Here is a 21,646-nt window from a genome sequence, read left to right as displayed (position 1 = left end):
AAACTGACTGTTGATAAACAAAGCAGTAGGGATTTATATTACATAAGCTTACACATTCTTTTTTGACCTTTAGAAAGTATCTTACCACGACCAGCTCGAGTAATTTCCTCAAATCCACTTAATTTTACTCCTATTTTTCAAAACCCAAACTTTAATAACATAAAATTATCACTGACACTTTCTGTGAATAAAATAACTTAACTGAAATTTACGCAAATTTATGACACCTGCCTTCAAAAACTGGGTTAATCCTGTTTGACAACTGTTTTTTTTAATGTGTGCCGACACCAGCATATCAAAGAGACACCAGCAGATCAAAGAAGACATGTATTCTGTGTGATGTCATAGTGATGTCACTGCTATTGACATGTATTTAATTCATACTGTACACTTGTTATTTAAAGTGCAGCACTGGGAGCTTGATTTATTTTTTGCTGATATGGAATTACCTTTTTTTTAAATTGTTTTCATATTTAAAGGGTTTTCTTGGTTTGGGCAATCGTTGCAAGAGTGAAAAAAAAAACTTGAATTTGCAGTTTAAGCACATTAGATTCACAAGGTTTAAAATGATAAGAAAACAAAATCACTGACATTTTCAGTGAATTTGTTATTTACTTTAAATTAATAAACAAAGACAGGAAATAATAAAAATAGTAACTTATATTAAGCATAATTAGTTCCTTTTTCAACCTTAAAATCTCGCCACTTCTCCCTAAAATCTCCCAACTTCTCCCTAATCTTAGCTGAGGGAGAAGTGACTTCTCCCTAAAATCTTAGCCTAGCTTAAGCCCTGCTTTTTACTTAGAATTTCAGGTTAAAGTTTTGGTGCACTTTCACTCTACCTCTGTATTACTGAATGGATTTGATTCAAACTTAAAATAGTTGTTCAGCATCATCACCCACATCATATGACACAAGATGCATAACTCTGGCACAATTTTTCATGAATTATTCCCCTTTTTACTTAGAATTTCAGGTTAAAGTTTTATGCACTTTCACTCTATCTCTGTTATTACTGAATGGATCTGATTCAAACTTAAACAATTGTTCATCATCATTACCCTTATCATATGACAAAAGGTGCATAACTCTGGCACCAATTTTTCATGAATTATTTCCCCTTTTTACTTAGAATTTTAGGTTAAAGTTTTGATGCACTTTCATTCTACCTCTGTTATTATTGAATGGATTTGATTCAAACTTAAAATAGTTGTTCAGCATCATCACCCACACCATATGGCGCAAGGTGCATAACCCTGGCACCAATTTTTCATTAATTATTCCCCCTTTTTACTTAGAATTTTAGGTTAAAGTTTTGATGCACTTTCACTCTGTCTCTGTTATTACTGAATGGATTTGATTCAAACTTAAAATAGTTGTTCAACACCATCACCCACACCATAATGGCATATGACACAAGGTGCATAACTCTGGCACCAATATTTAATGAATTATGCCCCTTTTTGCTTAGGATATACTTACATAGTGTTTTGATACATTTTATCTTTACCTCTCTTATTAAGTAGATATTTTTGACATAGACTCAGGCTATTTTGCAATATCTTCATCCACATTATTGGAGTCATTAAACACTCCAGTGACAGCTCTAGTTTCCTCAGATGTGCCCAGTTTCACTATCCAGCATCGAAATAGTCGAGCGCGCTGTCTCCTGTGACAGTTCTTGTTAGTTTACTGATCTTGTCTATGCTTAAAAGGGGTATACGAGCTGTATCATCTCACACATTTATGTTTTCAGACCTGAACAAAAACCCTGTGGATGGTTTTTCAGCAGGGTTAAAAGATGACGATGATCTGTATAAGTGGGAGGTAGTCATCATCGGACCACAAGAAACTCTCTAGTATGTAAAGTTAGCAAAATGTTAATTTCTTGTGCTTTTTGAATAGCTCTAGCATTTACTTAAGTGAATAATTAATAGTTTAAATTTATTTTTAGCTTGACTATAATCCGAGCTATTCTACTCACCCTGGCGCCGGTGTCACACCTTACTTAAAGTTTTGCATGCTAGTACATAAAGCTATCATTTAAAGGTAGATAGCTTTGAAACATATTGTTTTCTTTTTCTAGGTCATTTACCAACGTCACTGAGTCAAGTCCCATAACTCTGACATTTATTTTGGCCAAATTATGCCCCTTTTTGGACTTAGAAAATCATGGTTAAAGTTTTGCATGCAAGTTACTATCTCCAAAACTAATGCAGATATTTAATTGAAACTTCACTTGTGTCTTCGGGGTTATAAAACTAGGTGATAGCATCAAGTCCCATAACTCTGACATGTATTTTGGCCAAATTATGCCTCCTTTTGGACTTAAAAAATCCTGGTTATAGTTTTCCAAAACTAATGCAGATACTGGATTGGAACTGTATATATTTTAACATTTAGGGTAACATTCATGCTTCTGGGACAAAAATTCGAATCGTCGAGCATTGGCTACTTTTTATTCACAGATGGAATTAGAATTAACTTATTTTCACAATCATCTTTATATATTCTAAAACACTTTAAATATACATAAAATGTTTACTTGTTTTAAATAAATGTTCATTAGAAACAGCAGAAAGTAAAAATCATTATTATACAGAATATTTTTAGTTCTGTCACTTGAAAATGATACTTTTATTGTATTTTTAGTGAGGGAGGCATGTTCAAAGCAGATCTGACATTTACAAAAGACTATCCACTGAAGCCACCTAAAATGCGTTTCACAACTGAAATGTGGCATCCTAATAGTAAGTGAACAAAAGCAGCAACTTCCTTGCATACCAGACGGGGATTTCCGGTATTTTTACCAGTGCTGGAAAAATCCATCTTACACCCTGGGGTGTAAGATGACTCTCGTGCTGTAAATGACGTATTACGAATTACATAATTATATGTAGAAGATTTATGTAGCAATTTATATTTCATTTGAAAAAAAAAAAAAGAATAAAATTCCAATACCTTGACAGTTCCTCTTTGTTCCTGATAGTATATTTCTCGATTCAAAAAACATCATTTTATCAAAAATTCATAACGTTACACTGCAACTGATAAAACAAAACTGGAACTAAACATTGTTATTTGTCTTTGAAATATTTGACATCTTTCCAGTTTCCTGCGCTTTGTTTAAAAAAGATTCAATAAGAAATAGTTCTAAAAAGAAAACTGTTCAATTGATTTTATTTTTATTGTTATTTCTTGAAAATGGTATGCAAGAAAAAGACTCTATCACTGGTTGTAGGTGCAGATGGGAATATCTGGCTCTCGGGTTACTGTTTATGCGTTAACTTGACAAGAGCCTTGTTACCACCTAAACAGTTACCCATGAGGCCGTAAATTCCCATCTGCACCTACAACCAGTAAAAGAATCTTATATTCTATGTCCAGGTTCAATTTTAAAAAGAAAACCACCATTCAGGTGGCTAACAGAAAGTCAGTAGTTCTACTCAGATGCTGGTCCATTCTGATACAATGCGCAGAGGGGCACCATTGAAAAGTAGAAAAGTTGCCATATGATGTAAAATTCTAAACCTAACAAAAAAGAAAGCATTTGGGATTTTTAGCTCACCTGTCACAAGTGAAAAGGTGAGCTATTGTGACCGCTTGATGTCCCTCGTCCATTGTCCGTCGTCCATCAACAATTTCTAAAAAAATCTTCTTCTTGAAAACCACTGGGCAGAATTACACCAAACTTCACAGGAATGATCCTTTGGTGGCCACCTTTCAAAATTGTTCAAAGAATTGAATTCCATGCAGAACTCTGGTTGCCATGGCAACCGAAAGAAAAATCTTCTTGTCCAAAACCACAGGGCCTAGGGCTTTGATATCTGGTGTGTAGCATCATCTAGTGGTCCTCTACCAAAATTGTTCAAATTATCCCCCTAGGGGGGTCACATGGTTTATATAGACTTATATAGGGAAAGCTTTGAAAATCTTCTTGTACAAAACCACATGGCCTTAGGGATTTGATATTTGGCATGTAGCATCATCTAGTGGTCCTCTACCAAGATTGTTCAAGTTATCCCCCTAGGCTCAAATATGGCCCCGCCCCGGGGTCACATGGTTTATGTAGACTTATATAGGGAAAACTTTGAAAATCTTCTTGTACAAAACCACATGGCCTAGGGCTTTGATATTTGGTATATAGCATCATCTAGTGGTCCTCTACCAAGATTGTTCAAATTATCCCCCTAGGGTCAAATATGGCCCCGCCCCGGGGGTCCCAAGTTTTACTTAGCTTGTCTGAAACCACAACACTTAGACCTTTGATATTTGGTTTGTAGCATTGTCTTATTGTCCTCAACCAAAATTGTTCAAATTGTACCCCTTGGGTGAAAAGAGGCCCTGCCCTGGGGGTCCCAAGTTTTATATAGACTTGTATAGAAAAAAGCTTTAAAAATCTTCTTGTCTGAAACCATACAACCTAAGGCTTTTGATATTTGGTATGATGCATTGTCAAGTAGTCCTCTACGAAATTATTCAAATTATGCCCCTGGGGTTAAAAGAGGCCCCGCCCTGGGGTCACTTAAGTTATTATGTGAGTTATATAGGAAAAGTACCTAAAAAATCATCTGATCCTATTTCCAAGACTGTTTAATTATAATTACCTGATGACCACAAGTAATATGATGTCACTTGACCTACTGACCTACTTTCTTGTTTTTTAGGTCACCAGAGCACAAAGTGCTCAGGGTGAGCTATTGTGATCGCTCACCGTCCGGTGTCCGTCCGTCCGTCCGTCCACACTTTCCTTTAAACAACATCTCCTCGTAAACCAACAGGCCAATTTTGATGAAACTTCACAGGGATGTTCCTTGGATGGTCTTCTTTAAAAATTATTCAAAGAATTGAATCCCATGCAGAACTCTGGTTGCCATGGCAGCAGAAAAGAAAAACTTTAAAAATCTTCTTCTCAAAAACCAATCTGACTAAAGTACATATCCTATTACGCTACGCATAGGATCTGAGAACGACCTATTCATTGCCTCGTTCTGACGACCCTTTCGCTAGCCAATCAGAGCCTAACTTACAAAATCTTGCAAATCTTCCTGTAGCCTTGACTTTTGATATTTATAATTCTTATGTCATAATGTATCAGATAGCCGGTTAGCTCAGTCGGTAGGCCACTTGCTTTATAAGCGAGGGGTCCCGGGTTCGAGCCCTGGAATGACTGCACATTTTTCTTACTCTTTGACATTCGAACAAGTCGTCTGATTGGATAAAATAAAAATAGCAATACTGGAAATCCAAAATATACAGAAGACGAATGTAAATGGGTCGTTCTCAGATCTTCGTTTAGAAGATCAAGTACTTTAGTCAGATTGCTCAAAAACCAGAAGCCCTAGAGCTTAGATATTTGGTGTGAAGCATTGCCTAGTGGACCTCTACCAAATTTGTTCAAATCATGACCCCGGGGTCAAAATTGACCCCGCCCTAGGGGTCACTTGATTTTACATAGGAAAATCTTAAATAATCTTCTTCTCAAAAACCAGAAGCCCTAGAGCTTAGATATTTGACATGTAGCATTGCCTAGAGGACCTCTACTAAAGTTTTTCAAATCATGACCCCGGGGTCAAAATTGACTCCGCCCCAGGGGTCACTTGATTTTACATAGGAAAATCTTCAAAAATTTTCTAAAAATAAACAGAAGCTTAGATATTTCACATGTAGCATTGCCTAGTGAACCTCCACAAAATTTGTTCAAATCATGACCCCCAGGGTCAAAATTGACCCCGCCCCAGAGGTCACTTGATTTTTCATAGGAAAATCTTCAAAAACTTTCTAAAAATAAACCAGAAGGCCTAGATCTTAGATATTTAACGTGTAGCATTGCCTAGTAGACTTCTACAAAATTTGTTCAGATCATGACCTCCGGGATCAAATTGACCCCGCCCAATGGGGTTACTTGATTGTACATAGAAAAATCTTCAAATTTTTCTAAAAATAAACCAGAAGGCCTACAGCTTAGATATTTGACATGTAGCATTGCCTAATGGACCTCTACAAAATTTGTTCAAATCATGACCCCCGGGGTCAAAATTGACCCCGGCCCAGGGGTCACTTGATTTTACATAGGAAAATCTTCAAAAATTTTCTAAACATAAACCAGAAGGCCTACAGCTTAGATATTTCACGTTTAGCATTGCCTAGTGGACCTCTACAAAATCTGTTCAAATCATGACCCCCGGGGTCAAAATTGACCCCGTCCCGGGGGTCACTTGATTTTACATAGGAAAATCTTCAAAAAAATTCTAAAAATAAACCAAAAGGCCTAGATCTTAGATATTTCACGTGTAGCATTGCCTAGTAGACTTCTACAAAAAATTTCAAATCATGACCCCCGGGGTCAAATTGACCCCGCCCCATGGGGTCACTTGATTCTACATAGGAAAATCTTCAAAAATTTTCTAAAAATAAACCAGAAGGCCTAGATCTTAGATATTTGATGTGTAGCATTGCCTAGTAGACTTCTACAAAAAAATTCAAATCTGGACCCCCCAGGGTCAAATTTACCCAGCCCCAGGGTTACTTGATTGTATATAGGGAAATCTTCATAAATTTGCTAAAAATAAACCAGAAGGCCTAGATCTTAGATATTTGATATGTTACATTGCCTAGTAGACTTCTACAAACTTTGTTCCATTCATGACCCCCGGGGTAAACTTGGTCCCGCCCCAGGGGTTACTTGATTGTACATCAGAAAATCTTCCAAAAAAATTCTAAAAATCATCAGTTTGACATTTGAAACATGTAGCTCATATTACTCTGGTGAGCGATTCAGGGTCATCATGACCCTCTTGTTTAAGATACAGCCTTGAAATTTTGATGACAAACACAGTTTTGCACACAAATTGTAAAACTGAATTTCATTAACCATTAATGTGACCTACTGACTTTCTTAATATTTTATCATCAGTTTGACATTTGAAACATGTAGCTCATATTACCGGTACTCAGGTGAGCGATCCAGGGTCATCATGACCCTCTTGTTTTATTTGCAACTTACAGGCATAGAAAGAAATCGCATAGTTTGAATCAGTTATGAAAAATGTTACATCTTTGCCAGATTTAACCTGGTTGTAATTGTATGACATTCAGTATTGTTTGTTAGAATTTGAAATCTACCATGATTTGTCAGGAACCAGGTGCATTTTGTGAGAACCTGGTACAATTTTTTTGGAAGTTGACATGATTTGTCAGAAAGTGGCATGATTTGTCAGAAATCTGGTTTCACCTATAAGAAATTGTTGCCTGGTGTTAATTATCTAGAGTAATTACCTAAAGGCTTATAGACTTTCAAAATGTATATATTTTGCTCATAAAAGATATGTAATATCTCTGTGGTATTGACTGTTTAACATAGATTTCAAGCAATTCAAGCAATGTGTGGTTTTGCGTATTTTTCAGTTGAAAAAGATGGATCAGTTTGCATTTCGATTCTGCACGAGCCTGGAGATGATAAGTATGGGTATGAATCAGCTTCAGAAAGATGGCTGCCTATACATACAGTAGAGACAATCATTGTTAGTGTAATCTCAATGTTGGCTGAACCCAATGATGAATCACCTGCAAATGTTGATGCTGCAGTGAGTATACATGTTATGGGTTGTTGTTTTTTTCCAGGCCAGTTAGGGGCTGAAATATGGCCACAATATACATGTAAATGATACAAACTATGTTTTCTTCCCCAATTCCAAAGCTAAAATTCCCAATTTTTTTCCTTGTATCTGAATCTTTTAATGTTTGAAACACAAGGCAGTATGCATGGTATTTTGATGCCTTTATGACCAATTTTTATCTTAAATGTAAAAAATTCACAATTTTTACATTTCCAAGTTTGGAAAGTTTTACAATTCATTTTCCCCAATTGAAGAGGCCCCATCCCCATTCTGAAATCAGTGGATAGGGAGATTGCACCAACTATATGTAGTATTTGATAAACATTTTACTCTTTAAAGAAAATGATAAACAAAGAACATTGCCCTGAGTTCCAAATATAACGGTTTAAGAATTGTATCAAGAGATATAAAGAATGTGATTTTGTATCTAGATATAACCTGAGGTTGTTTTCTGTTGTTGGTTTTTTTTTTCAAAATTTGGGGAAAAAACTTACTTATGGGACTGAATTTTGGCCCCAAAATTGTAAATATACATGATTTACTATGTTTGTCTATCCTTTTCTGTTTGGTTTCAAATCGCTTGCCCTAAAACTCTGTGGTTTCAAGCAAAGCTTGTGTCATCAGAAGTGCAGGGTGATATGTTCAGCATTTTCACTTAACATGATCCCATCTGAAACAGTTGATCTGAATTACTTCCAAATTTGGTCTGTAGCATCCTTGCATGGACCTTTTTCAAATACTGTAAAAGCACATATTTTTGGTGGGTCAAAATTTCACGAATTTGAAATTTTGAGTATGGTCGAGAAGTTTAATATTTGCAAAATTGTAAAAATGGTATCCTACTTGAATTTGAATTATGCTAATGGTGCATTTTTATGCAAGGATTAATTTTCGCGAGATGTAGGGCCTTGCAAATATAGCAAAAATTACACCCTCATGTAAATTTCTGCTTTTATAGTATATTAAATGATACTGCAAGTCTGCATTTTGGGGCCATTAAAGCTGAATATAGATGAACCTTTAACTGACTTCTTTTCATGAACAACTTGGAAGATTTTCACCAAACTTGGTCTGCAATCATTGAATTGAGTTTTTGCAATCCTGATTTTACAGTATTTAATCTTATAATATTTCAGAAAATGTGGAGAGAAAGATATGATGAGTTCAAACGTGTAGTTGCAAGAACTGTGAGAAAAAGTCAAGAAGATGTTTAATATTTGTTGAATTAGCTTTTAAATGTAGGTATTTATCCTATAATACTTCTCTATTATATTTAACAGCAGGAAAATGTTTTTATTTTATGTTAAAAGATTTAGTACATAAATTTTGTTTTGATTCTTCTAATATGACAAACCAGGCTTAATTTCAATAAGACATAGCTATGGTAACATTTCTTAAGAAATAATAAGTATCAAAATTAGGTTTATCGTAGATTAACCCAAGTTTAGACTTCTTATGCATAGGAATATATCACAAAGGCCTGGGTGATTTTCTAAGCAAAGAAAGAGGAACAAGTTTTATTCTTTGAGGAACAAGTTTTATTCTTTAAGTAACGTTAGAAGAGAATCAGAGGAGTTCTTTCTTCAAATGTGAATTATAACTGCGTGCTTTGCCACAACATTTGGCTTTTGAAAGTTCCTCCTGCATAAGGGGTGACGATGTTAGTTTTTAGCTCATCTGATTTTTTGAAAAAAAATGATGAGTTATTGTCATCACTTGCGGTTGTCGGCATCGGCGTCTGCGTCGGCGTTGCATGGTTAAGTTTCATGTTTAGGTCAGCTTTTCTCCTAAACTTTCAAAGCTATTGCTTTGAAACTTGGAATACTTGTTCACCATCTTAAGCTGACCCTGTATAGCAAGAAACATAACTCCATCTTGCTTTTTGCAAGATTTATGGCCCCTTTTGTACTTAGAAAATATCAGATTTCTTGGTTAAGTTTTATGTTTAGGTCAACTTTTCTCCTAAACTATCAAAGCTATTGCTTTGAAACTTGGAATACTTGTTCACCATCATAAGCAGACCCTGTACTACATCAAGAAACATAACTCCATCTTGCTTTTTGCAAGATTTATTGCCCCTTTTGGACTTAGAAAATCAGTTTTCTTGGTTAAGTTTTATGTTTAGGTCAGCTTTTATCCTAAACTATCAAAGCTATTGCTTTAAAACTTGCAACACTTGTTCACCATCATAAGTTGACCCTGTACAGCAGGAAACATAACTCCATCCTGCTTTTTGCAAGATTTATGGCCCCTTTTAGACTTAGAAAATATCAGATTTCTTGGTTAAGTTTTATGTTTAGGTCAACTTTTTCTCTTAAACTATCAAAGCTATTGCTTTGAAACTTGCAACACTTGTTGACCATCATAAGCTGACCCTGTACAGCAAGCAACATAACTCCATCCTGCTTTTTGCAAGATTTATTGCCCCTTTTGGACTTAGAAAATCATTTTCTTGGTTGAGGACTTTGTTTAAGTCAATTTTTCTCATGAACTATCAAAGTTATTGCTTTAAAACTTGCAACAGTTTTTCACCATCATAAGTGGACACTGAACATCAAGAAACATAACTCTATCCTGCTTTTTGCAAGAATGATGGCCCTTTTTAGACTTAGAAAATCATGGGTAGGACAATATTTCTATTACACAAAAAAAATCAGATGAGCGTCAGCACCCGCAAGGTGGTGCTCTTGTTATATAACTTTACTCAGTGTATAAATGGAATAGCCAAAACACTGTGTGCGCCCAGCATAGTTCAAGTTCTGTTTATTGCAGAATAACCCGAGATAGATTTTGCTGTACAGATCTGGTCTTGATCCATGCTGGTCGCAAATGCACTATGTTGGTTTTCTCATGGCGCGGCTCATTTTATTTCATTGGCATAAAATTTTGTAGTTTCTGCAAAAATGGCTGTGTCATTGGAACACGACGCCTGTTGATTTTTGAAGTTAGAGTTATTAATCAGTATTTAATTTGTTTATTGGGATAAACCCACAAAATCATAAAAAAAGTGGTCCCCCTCTGAATATTTAGGATTTCACAGTTTAACAAAAGGATGTTAAAATTAATGTAAAGACTTCCAATGGATTAAATGCAGAACTAGGCCACGTATCCATGAAATGATTCCTCAGGACATCTTTTTTCTTAGTCCTGTTAAAATTAGATTAAACACACTTCAGAATTAAAAAAAAAAAAACTTGCATAACATAAGTAGAATATTTATTCAAAGTTAGAATCTATTATTTTAAATTGTGTTTAGTGTTAATTATGTCTTTTTCTTATCTTTGAATGATTACTCAACTAAAAAAGTATGACTATTGAGTTTTTCACATCTGGTTTCAGAATTTCTCATTTGATATGGGAGTTAGCACATGTCATCAGGGATTTAAATGCAATATCTCCAAGATTGTAAACCATGCCTTCAGCAGTACAGCCCGGAATTTCCAGGAATATTATATATAGAATAATATTACTGTGTTGTACTATATATAGAATAATGTTACTGTACTGTATGCATGGGTCTCAGCTTTGATATGCCTGTGCCCTTACTGCATTGTAGAAAGATTGTCGTTGACTCCTGCAGGGATGGTGTTGTAAGCATTTTGGTGCACAAAGAAATAAGTGGTATGTCTGTTAAGAAAATATTGTTACTTACGTATAATATGTGTCTCCCTACAAATTTCTGATATTTCAAGGAAAGAAGAATTGATTGAGAGATAGTAAAAAATATGTCTAGTTAAGAGAAATTTAATGTTATTTGTACAGAGTGACTTTCACAGAATATAATATTCATTCAAAACATTGCTACATCACTATTTTATACATTTTGCTAGTAACACTTGAGGTGTTGTCTTTTCTTTGTGCAGTACGGTAACACTTCTTGCACCAAAGAGTAAATTTGTTTTGAGGAACTGTGTTGCATAGCTTATCTTCAAATTTAAATGCGTGGAATTTTCATTTTTGTTGTGCCATCTGTATATTTAAAATTTTTGGGTCCGAGATTATAAAACTGAGATTTGAAACCAGTCTAAAAACTCCAGCATCTGATTGGTTGTTTCTGAGCACACTTTTAAAATTGCCCAATGGTAGGGCTTCATTCCTAGACTGGTCTCTGAACTCAAGTTTAATAACTTTGGGAGATGTAGCTTATTCTGGATTTTAGCAGTTGCCAAGTTCAGATTGTTTTCTTTTTACTGTCCAGTGTTAGAGTAAAGTTTAATTTATGTCTCCCACCACACAGTGGTGTGGGAGACATATTGATTTACTCCAGTCTGTGTGTGTGTGTGTGTCTGTCTGTCACAAAGCTTGTCTGCAACATTTCTCATCCGATTTTCACCAAACTTGAACAAAATGTGTTTGACCATAAGACCTCGGTCAAGTTCGATAACTAGCCAAATCAGTCCAGGCATTTTAGAGTTACGGCCCTTGAATTACCGAAAAAATCCGTCTGTTTACTCTTGTCCGCTCTCTAAGTCAAACATTTCTCATCCGATCTTCACCAAACTTGAACAAAATGTGTTTGGCCATAAGACCTTACCCAAGTTCAATAACTAGCCAAATCCGCCCAGGCACTTTTGATTAATGGCCCTTGAATTACTGATTGGATCCACTCATCCAGACCATCTAATTGGATTCACTCGTCTAAAACATCTAGAGAAACTAACATTTTTCATATGGGCAGTTGTGGGAGACATGCGCTTTTCTCAAAAGCATCTCTAGTTTGATCCAACATTTATCTGAAAATGGATTTCTTCACATCCTGAAATGTGTTGCACTTGCTTTCTCCTGAATATACAGTTGAAATATCTTCTTGCTGATGCAGCTAGATTTGCTTAGCTTTTTACATTTCAGAGTGTGAAATGAAATTGTTGGAAATTCATGTTGTTGGTGAAAAATGTATATTCCAGTTAACAAATATAAGTTTGTTTGCGAAAGTTCAGTTTCACAAGATGTAAATAAACACCAGATATAAAAATGGGAGGACTTGATCTGGTGATCAGTAGGAAGAGCGTAGATCTACCGATTGTGGGGTCTTGAGTTCAATCCTGGGGAGAGGCGTATGTTCTCTGTGACGATTTTATGAAAGAAATTGTGTCTGAAATCATGCGTCCTCCACCTCTGATTCATACATGTAGGGAAGTTGGCAGTTACTTGTGGAGAACAGGTTTTAACTGGTACAAAATCCAGGATTAAGTTATTGCAGAAATCTCTGAGCTGTTGCATCTGATTGATCTTTTCGTTGTACAGTCTTAACCCTTAGCATACTGGACACGATTGGTTCTGCCTTTGCGACCAATGTAGATCTTGATCAGTCTGCACATCATGCAGTCTGATCAAGATCTGCACTGTTCACTATTCAGTCAGTACCTTTTTGGTAAGCACCCCTTTAACAGTTAATGGTACTGTCCAGATTGAAAGCTGGATAAGTTCATCATAGAAATTTAGCAGGTTAAGGGTTTAAAATCAACCAGTGACAAGCTCGCATTCTGGGACTGGTCTTTAATCTGAGTTTTATGATCATGGAATGGTACTGGACGTTCTAAGGAAGCAAACTAAATAATGATTCATATAAGCTTCAAGCGTAACTTGACTTATAATTGAGTTAACATAAATTTGGAATATGGAACTTGGAAACTTTAATCTTTCTCTACAACTCTTGGTAATTAATAACCTTTTGAAACTGATGTTATCAAGCTAGGTGCTGCACTGCCAAATTCAGTTAGTTAAAATAAATCTCTGAGTTAGTTTTGACTCCCATTCTTGCACATGCTTGTGTATCACACGTAATTTTCAAATTTTTATTTTGTGAATAAGAAAATCTTGTTAACTCCTTTAGGCTTTGTTAAGATTGAACTTCATGACAGTATATGTATTTTTTTGTTGAGAGCGTTAAGAAAGGATGGGATTTATTTCTAAAGATGAATCATTTCATTATTGTTAAAGAGAGTTTGTGATTTTATACTTGCATGGCTTTGTATAAGATTTTTTTCCTATAACTGCAGAAGTGTCAAAAGATTGCAAGCTTGATAAAATAAGCCTTATTATGCATTCATCTGAACCAGTAAATGTAAAGTAACCTGTTGATTTACCTGTAGCAAGCAATTTGATCAAAGTTATCTGTAAATTATAGCAGACCCTAGTTTTTATATCTTGAACAGTCAATCAATTGAAGAAGCAAAAAATGGCCTTTTAAACTGATTGTTGCTAACTACAGTTCATCCCAGGGTTGATTCTGCTTTTGCGACCAGTGTAGATCATGATCAGCCTGCACATCGGTGCAGTCTGATCATGATCTACAATGTTCGTCATTCAGGCAGTATCTTTTAAGTAAGCAACCCTTTTAACAGTTAATGGTGCTGTCCAAATTGAAAGATGAAACTGGACATGGTAGAGTTGGCTGCTAAATAGAGAACACTTACACAGGTTTGACTGTAACGGGATTTTTTACATGTACAAATATGATATCACAACCTCTCTATAGTCTACATTATTTTGTTATTAACTTTATGTTGAAGTACACATTATAACTTAAGTGCTGTTTAGGTGTTGTATTGGCAACATCCTTAATCTTGTTACTTTCAGAAGTAAGTATTAAACACAGTGCTTGTAAAGAAGTAAAAGCATGATTTTAACAGCTATAAAAACTTTATTTCTGTGGGAAATAATATTGTACTATCACATACAAATACTTTACCTAAATTTTTAGAAACAGTCTACCAGTTCTTCAAAATATTTTCAGTGTACTCGCTTTTGGTTGCCATTGTTAATCTAACAAAAACATGATCTCATAAGAACTCATTTGGTAAATGACATGTTTTGATTGTGTGGTATATTTTGATGTGTACATGTGCTTATCACCAATGCACTTAACAAAAGTCTCAGTTGGCTAGGTTTTTACAGCCTTAACCCAAAGATTTTTTTTCAATTTCAACCATATCCTGTTATTAATAGAACAGAATATCCTGTTATTTATGGATCAGGTGTCCATTAGACTAACTAATAACTGATGGGGAAGGTTTTGAGAGTACATGTAACATATCTGTACAATAATTAAATATTTGAAATTTCATTTCTGAAGAAAGATTTAACTTAAAAGAATTTTTAAGGCCCAAAAATTTTGTTTGATGTTTTGAATTGTACTGCTAACACTGCTGTTAGTAGCAGATACGTTAAGACAATTTATTGCTCTTTTTAAGCCAGTTGACTACAGCTGACAATAATTCACGATTCTAATAAGGTAGTTTATACGTTATTTGTAGATCTTGAAGATTTCCTTAAAGTTATAAAATACATAAATTATGTAAAGTAAATATGTATATGAGTAAACCACTGACCTCCTGGTAGTTTTGTTGAAGTGTAGCTTGGCAAATAATTAATAATCTGTGATAAAACTTCTGCAGAGGTATGTTGTAAAACTAGCCTTTAGTTTGTAAGAATCTGTCACTGGTTATAACTGCGGATAGGAATGTCTGGCTGGTTGCTAACTGTTTGGGCATTTGTTAAGAAATTTAAGAAATAAAACAAATGACTTTCTTTTAAGCACTGCTTTCTTATAGTAGTTTATAAATATAAGTTGAGTTTGTAAGGATGTCATTTACACAAGTGTCGTCCTACAATTGCCTTAAAGGCAGGTTTAGCTAGCAGCAGTTGAAACGCCAGAAACTCATGACAGTAGTTTATGTATGCAAGGATATTGACTAATAAATGTTTTTGAATTTTCCCTGTGCAAGTCCATGAAGCTCAGAAGCACTGTAAAACATCTAAGTTATGTCCAAATAACAAAGTCAATATTGTTTATGCTTATTTACATGAAAAACTTTATTCCAGTTTTTACTTCTAAAGTGTGTTATTGCCCAGCGTATTTATGTTACATGTGTGTTTTATTGCCATTCTATATATACTTGAGAATATCGAAGCTTTAAACACGAACTGCCAGCTGTGAATATTACGTCTAATGATAAAAGATTATTGTACCCAAGTGCTTATTTCATTTATTTTGTACATTATCTTGATTGCATTTCTCTCCAGTATGTTCATATTAAAGCTTCATGTCTTCAGATGTATGTCAGACCTTTTAGAATTTCTAATAGCCTTTCTTAAACCTTTAGCCTGCTGGAGGAAAGTGATGCAGCCTTTGCGACCAGTGCAGACCAAGATCAGTCTGCACATCCATGCAGGTTGATCTTGGTCTGCACTGTTGACTTTTCAGTCAGTAAATTTTCAGTGAACACCCCTTCGAATAATAAATGGTACTACCAAAATTGAATGATGGAACAGTCTGTTATTGAAATTTGGCAGGGTAAAGGTTGATTGCAGTTGGAAGAAATTGTTACGTGATTCTGTGTATTTTAGGAACATTTTATCTACACTTTTTGAATCAAAAAAATAAGTAGAAAACACATGATGAGAACATTTGTTATGCTATTGAAATGTTACACAAAATATGAGGAATTCAGCTGAAGTTTGTATTTTACACATTAAAAACAGCCAAACTTCTTTCGCTCGAACTTGAATAATTTGAAAACCACCTACCGCTGGAAGTCATCATTAGTACCTGGCATAATGCCTAAACAATGTATATTGTTTGATGGCTTGAACTATAAATAACTCGAACAAATTTTGCCAGTCCTGTTAAGTTAAAGTGAAGTTTGACTGTATGTATTTAAATATATTTAGTATCAACTGCTATCTGTTTTAAAGACCTTTGAAAATTGATGTTGATCTGGAGGCATGTCCCTTTAAATTTTTAGTTTGACTATTTGAAAGTTTACACATAGTACAGCTTTTTAAACACCCTTTCATTGATGACCGCTTCACAAAAGGTTTAACTTTGGCATGTAAGGGTATTTGTCAGGAAATACTTGACCAGATGTTTTCAGATTCTCCATGCATCTTTGGTATCGTGGAATGACCTCACTTGCCAAGTTTCAATTAGCAAAATTATGGCCCTTTTTCAACTTGTAAAATTTTGCTAAAGCTTTTGTATGTAAGTTAGTCAGTTGGTAGAAGGGCTTCAAGTAGACAAGCGCTCTGTTATCAGACAGCACTTGTTAAACATGTAAGATGACTGTTAAGGAATCTGGTCTCCTTTGTGTCAGAGTAAATTAGATTGTCAAGGTAATAAATATACTAGATATGCAACATTTTGAGGTTACACTACGAAGCGTTTCAGAGATATTTGTGAAGCAAGTCATTGTGTTCATGTTTAAAATAATTTCATATACCATGTGCTGTTGTAATCTGAGCCTTGCCATGAGAAAACCAACATAGTGGCTTTGCGACCAGCATGGATCCAGACCAGCCTGCGCATCCGCGCAGTCTGGTCAGGATCCATGCTGTTCGCTTTCAAAGCCTATTGCAATTAGAGAAACTGTTAGCGACCAGCATGGATCCTGACATCCGCGCAGGCTGGTCTGGTTCCATGCTGGTCGCAAAGCCAATATGTTGGTTTTCTCATGGCGTGGCTCAACTATTTTTCAAGTTATTTTGAGTTTGATATTGTGCATGCCTGTATTTCATTGTGTGTTGAATCTGTCTGTAGATAAAATTTCCTTTAGGGTACAAAATATTTGTTTTTACCATTAGACCTCTTCACCCGTTGCCAATTTTAGACAGTTGATTATAGTCACATTTAAAAATATATATATATATATATATATCTCCCTACTTACACGAGTGCTTTGTTTTTGCAGTATAACCTCGTTTACTGCTTACCCCAAACAATAGAGGCATCTTGTAATGAAAAGTACCTTCAAGAAAAAAAAAAAAGAGAGATTTCTGAGAAAAGTAATAGAACTAAGCATGCTGGAAGTTTATGCTGATAAATATGAAGAATTTGTTCTCAGCAAGGCATTTTATATTTGAATGTCTTTTCAGATATATAAAATTTTACAAAAAACTGTTTAGTTTCTTGAACAGAAGAATTTAAGAATTTTTTTATGGGGTGGGGGGCGGGTGCATATTTACAGCAAGTAAATTTGTTGTTTTCTAAAAAGCAAATATTTTAAGATCTCTCTGTGTGTTAGCATCATTAAGTGGGTGTAGGAAGGATGCTCCATGGCTGGGTGGTTAAGGTCACTGACTGAATAAATTGCCAATCACTGCTCTGGGTTTGAAACCTTGCCTCAGATGTAGAATTCTTCTATGTGAGGAAGCCATCCAGCTGGCTTATGGAAAGTTTGTGGTTCTATCTAGAGGCCTTTCTGTGCCTGAAATAATGCTGACAGAGGCACCTGGGAGCATTCACCATCAAGAGCTGGAAAGTTGCCATATGGTAAAACATTGTTTGACTCTAAATCCACCTAAAAACAAAGTCATAGAGCTTTAGTCTGCTGGCTGCAAATGATTCTGCCTCTGCGACCAGTGCAGACCAAGATTAGACTGCACATCTATGCAGTCTGATCTTGGTCTGCACTGTTCGCTATTCAGTCAGTAAAATTTCTGTGAACACCCCTTTGAATAACAAATGGTACTGCCCAAATTGAATGAGAGACCAGTCCATTTTAGAAATTTAGCAGGGTAAAGGTTAAGCGAGGTTTTACTGTAAAGACCTATAGACATTAAATGCTAGAGACTCTACACTGTTTTTAATTTGCTATCTGTTTACAATTACATGTTGCAAAATGTGCTATTTCTCTGGATTATAGCTGTTGTAATATTATTATGGATTTATGTATCTCTCCAAGTTGGACATTTCTGTCAGTCTGAACTCCTCTTTCTGTTGTTCTTTGGTATGAAATATGGTCAGACAGCTTGTACTCCGCAATGTTCATTGCCTTAAATTACAACTTTAGATAAGTGCCAATAATCTGAAGAATCTTGAAAAATATTCATTTGTGTACATTATATTGAACAAAAAATAATATGTTAGGTTTTTAATTTAATGCTCATGAAGGGAGAACTTCACAACCCAGGTAAGCATGTCACATTCAAAATGTAGTCTTTATACCTCCAAGGTCAGCAGGCAAGGGCACTTCACTTGAGGACATTCATCTCTTGCTATTGACATCTCTTGCTGTTTCTTTAAATTTACGCTAGTTTTCACTTCAGATTGTTAAATTTTTGTTGCCAGCTATGTATACTTTTCCAATAGGTACAGGTATGTTTATGTATATGACAATGCAGAACTTTACCAAAGTTTTATGCTTCATCTGTGATAAAGTTGCTAAAAAAAAGCATTTAGACTACTGGTAGTTAACAGCTTATTCCTAATCTTTATATAAGTGAATAAATTTGAAGTGTTCCAAACTTTACATTTTGTTGAACAGAACTAAATGCAAGTTTTTGTAAGCTCTAACAAACTTTAGAGTATTTGATATGTTAAGTTGTTGAAAAGTTTTGTGTACTTTATATCCCCAAATAAGTGCTAGCAAGGGGCTTTTCATTTTTCAAGTGAGGGTGTACTTATTTTAGGCTTTGTGGTAGTGACAGTTCAAAGTTCAAGCTATCCAGCTGGCTTACGGAAAGTCGGTGGTTCTACCCAGGTGCCCGCTCGTGATGAAATAATGCAGGGAGGGGCATCTGAGGTCTTCCTCCACCATCAAAGCTGGAAAGTCGCCATATGACCTGAATTGTGTTGGAGCGACTTTAAACCCAACTAAATCAAATCAAATCAAAGTTCAAGTAAAATTTTCTGTACAGAAAGACATTAATAATTTAAATGGAACCTTTATGTTTTAGTTGTCTAGATTTAGATTCAAATATTATCTGGTTAAATACAAACAACATCACTTTGGAGGAAGACTGTAAAAGCATCTATTTTCGCTTTGTCAAAATTTCACGATTTTGAAATTTTCGCAATGTTTGCCAGGTTTAATATTTGCGAAATTGTAAAACTGGTATCTTATTTGAACTAGCATTTTACAAATGGTGTACATTTACTCAAGGATTAATTTTTGCGTGATGTAGTGCCTCGCGAATATAGCGAAAATTAAACCCTCGCGAAAATTTCTGCTTTTACAGTAGTTTAATGGAAGAAAATAGAGGGGACGATGGAATTTGAAGGTGCTTTACTGGAATTGTATTGAGAGAGGAACCTTATTTGTGGGTATAAGGTATCGAGTATTGTTTATCGATTAATTGAGTGTCATTAACAGTTCAGTTCACGAGTGTAAGGTTGTTGTGTTTTTGATTGTGTAATATGTAATGAATTGTGTTTGATTGACTATTTACTATTGCACTAAAGTGCTTGTAAAATTGAGCATTGTATACTGTTTGAATTTAATATGACAATAAAGTGGTATTAATTTATACCAAGTTGCTGTATTGTTATACTCTAGGGTTTTGCTGAGGTCAGTGTGGCATACATGAGATTGTTTATTCTTACCCAAAAGAATGCAAGAGATTTCTAATTTGGAGGATAGTGCAAGATAATTGATCAAATTTTGGAAGATTCTAATAATTTTCTGTGTGCCAGGTGTAAAAAATGTCATGTGGTTTAAGCCGTAATTGTTTATAGTCTGTCAACTCCCCAATGGATCAAAAATCTGTTACTGATTGCCTTGCATTCTTGCTATGCCTTAATTCTATTACTATTACTCTCTGTGTCCTTATCCTATTACTACACATTTAAAACCTTAATTATCAACACTTTCTGGTTCGGCGACTGGTGTCAAACCTGGGTAATACTGTAGTTTAAGGCATAAAAATCAAACAGATCATTGAATGGGTTGATGGTGTATTGCAGAGAGTAAGCACAAGAAAACTTGATCAGTATGAGGGTTCAGTACATATACCTGGTAATGTTTTAATAGATATCAAAAAAATATTCAAAATGTAAAGTTTTCATATATATACTTAGAAATGAAAGAAATCTCATAAGAAAAAGTAAAAATTTTAGTAGTTACAGGAACTGGTTGAGTTTATTTGTTTTGGGTTTAACGCCATTTGTCAACAGTATTTCAGTCATGTAACCAGTGTTCCTGGATTCCGTACCAGTACTAACCTGTTCTCTGCAAGTAACTGCCAACTTCCCCACATGAACTAGAACTGTCACAGGAGTGACTCATACCCCCACCATACGGTCTTGTCACAGAAGAAGGGCAACCATTAGAAATCTTAAAAATACTTTGGAGTACTTCATCCTGGGCTTCCACATATAAGTAATACTATAGTATAATACATACTAGTAAATATATTAAATCTCTAATATTAGAGATACACTAAAAGTGAATACAAAAAAAGTGTCTTACCGACCCATGTTACCACAGAAAAATGTATTTACTTTTTACATAGGACTTATAATAAAAAAGTTAGAAAAATACCTAAAATATTGAAAATCTAAAAATAGGATTTCTAAAAATAGACTAATTCCTGGAATTTAAGGGTAAGAAACTCAGTACAAAAGTTTAAAAAAAGGTTACTTCCCTTTTGCTCTAAGCCAATCAGAATGAGATATAGTGAAAATACATCAAAATTAACCTTAAATTCTAGGTAAAAGGGGACACAATTCAAGAAAAATTAGTGTCAGAGTTATGCACCTTGTGTCACATGATGTGGGTGATGAGGTGGAACATCTATTTTAAGTCTGAATCAAATCCATTCAGGAGTAACTGAGATATACTGAAAATACATCAAAATTAACCTTAAATTCTAAGAAAAAGGGGCATAATTCATGAAAAATTGGTGTCAAGAGTTATGCACCTTGTGTCACATGATGCGGGTGATAAGGTGGAACATGTATTTTAAGTTTGAATCAAATCCATTTGGTAATAACTGAGATAATAGATTTCAGGCCCCGACGCGACGCGACGGGACGCAACAAAACTGACTCCTATATACCCCCCTCAAACATGTTTGGTTGGGGTATAATTAAGAATTGGTTGAAAGCCTCCCTCTTCATCTAAATGAAAGGGTTTAACAACAGTTGAGTTTTTATGCCCCCGAAGGGAGGCATATAGTTTTTGAACTGTCTGTCTGTCTGTCCGCAATTTTCGTGTCCAGTCCATATCTTTGTCATCGATGGATGGATTTTCAAATAACTTGGCATGAATGTGTACCACAGTAAGACGATGTGCAGTGCGCAAGACCCA

At 35.1% G+C, this 21,646-nt stretch overlaps 1 protein-coding gene across 1 annotated transcript in view; it reads left to right on the top strand.

Annotated features, from left to right (window-relative positions):
• LOC123533657 (ubiquitin-conjugating enzyme E2 G1-like) overlaps positions 1 to 19,867 on the top strand; it is a 34,834-nt gene extending 14,967 nt beyond the window's left edge. Inside the window, exons 2-6 of the mRNA XM_045315401.2 lie at positions 1,757 to 1,859; positions 2,653 to 2,750; positions 7,408 to 7,586; positions 8,756 to 8,857; positions 10,959 to 19,867. Of these exons, the coding sequence (XP_045171336.1) occupies positions 1,757 to 1,859; positions 2,653 to 2,750; positions 7,408 to 7,586; positions 8,756 to 8,833 (458 nt within the window). The 3' untranslated portion in view covers positions 8,834 to 8,857; positions 10,959 to 19,867. The remainder of the gene's footprint in view (positions 1 to 1,756; positions 1,860 to 2,652; positions 2,751 to 7,407; positions 7,587 to 8,755; positions 8,858 to 10,958) is intronic.
• Positions 19,868 to 21,646: the final 1,779 nt, after the last annotated feature.

Source organism: Mercenaria mercenaria, chromosome 12 (genome assembly GCF_021730395.1).
Source record: "Mercenaria mercenaria strain notata chromosome 12, MADL_Memer_1, whole genome shotgun sequence".
NCBI lineage: Eukaryota > Metazoa > Mollusca > Bivalvia > Venerida > Veneridae > Mercenaria > Mercenaria mercenaria.
This window is presented reverse-complemented; position numbering and strand designations above follow the sequence as displayed.